The sequence below is a fragment of the Aptenodytes forsteri genome, unplaced genomic scaffold (assembly GCF_000699145.1).
Source record: "Aptenodytes forsteri isolate BGI_AS27 unplaced genomic scaffold, ASM69914v1 Scaffold279, whole genome shotgun sequence".
Taxonomy (NCBI): domain Eukaryota; kingdom Metazoa; phylum Chordata; class Aves; order Sphenisciformes; family Spheniscidae; genus Aptenodytes; species Aptenodytes forsteri.
The window spans coordinates 29,281-30,255 of NW_008795856.1; the positions used below are offsets into that span (position 1 = coordinate 29,281).

General features: G+C 67.9%; 1 protein-coding gene across 1 annotated transcript in view; it reads left to right on the forward strand.

Moving 5' to 3' along the window:
* Positions 1–11: 11 nt before the first annotated feature.
* The window catches only part of PPP1R9B (protein phosphatase 1 regulatory subunit 9B), a gene marked incomplete at its 5' end in the record, with an annotated part of 6,850 nt that continues 5,886 nt past the window's right edge, over positions 12–975 (forward strand). The window contains one exon of the mRNA XM_009283727.1: positions 12–904. Within this exon, the coding sequence (XP_009282002.1) occupies positions 12–904 (893 nt within the window). The remainder of the gene's footprint in view (positions 905–975) is intronic.

Here is a 975-nt window from a genome sequence, read left to right on the forward strand (position 1 = left end):
CCTCCGGCGGGGCAACGGGCGGCGGGGGTCTCCGGAGCGCGTCCCCCCACCGTAACGCCTACGAGGCCACCATCCAGGCCCTGGCACCCACAAAGGAGGCTGATGGCGAAGATGGCAAGAAAAGCCGGGGTAAGAAGTACGGCTCCAACGTTCACCGTATCAAGAACATGTTCCTGCAGATGGGGACGGCGCCCGGCCCCGAGGGCGCCTGCGACCTGGCCAAGGCCAAGGAGAAGCCCGTCCGTCTCTCCTTGCCCCGGGCCGGCAGCCTCAGCGAGAGCATGGACCAGGGCAACCTCCTCAAGCTGGGCACCAGCGTCTCGGAGAGGGTCAGCCGGTTCGACTCCAAACCCGACAAACCCTTCTCCAAGCTGCAGGAGACCCGTAAGATCTTCGAGAGGAGCCCGCAGGAGAAGGCCACCACCACCAAGCTCTTGCTACGTAAGGAACGAGCCGGTTTCCAGGACCGTAAGCTGGACGTGGTGGTGAGGTTCAACGGCAGCACCGAGTCCTTGGACAAGCTGGACGCCGAAGCCGTCTCGCCCACCGTCAGCCAGCTCAGCGCCGTCTTCGAGAAGGCCGACCTCCGTAACAACCTCCATAAGGCACCGGGGCGAGCGGGAGGACCGCTCAACGCCACGGTGGTGGGCAAACGCCCTCGGGTCTTCTTGCCGAGCCCCGAGGCCGGACGGTCGGGTGATGGCCACGCCGCCCCGGCCCGTGCCCGGCCGCCGGAGGAGGAGAAGGCAGTGGGGAAGACCAGCCGGCCGGCGGAGAAGGAGACGGCCACCCCGCGGGTGCAGGAGGTCTGCAAGATCAAGCCGGTGGAGGTAGAGGAGAGCAGCGAGGCCGAGGAGGAGGAGGAGGAGGAGGAAGCCACGGAGGAGGAGAGCGACGGCGGCGGGTGAACCGGTGCCTGCGCCCCAGCCGGCCAAGGGGGCCGAGGGTCCCCGCTGCCCCCCGACTGGAATGGAA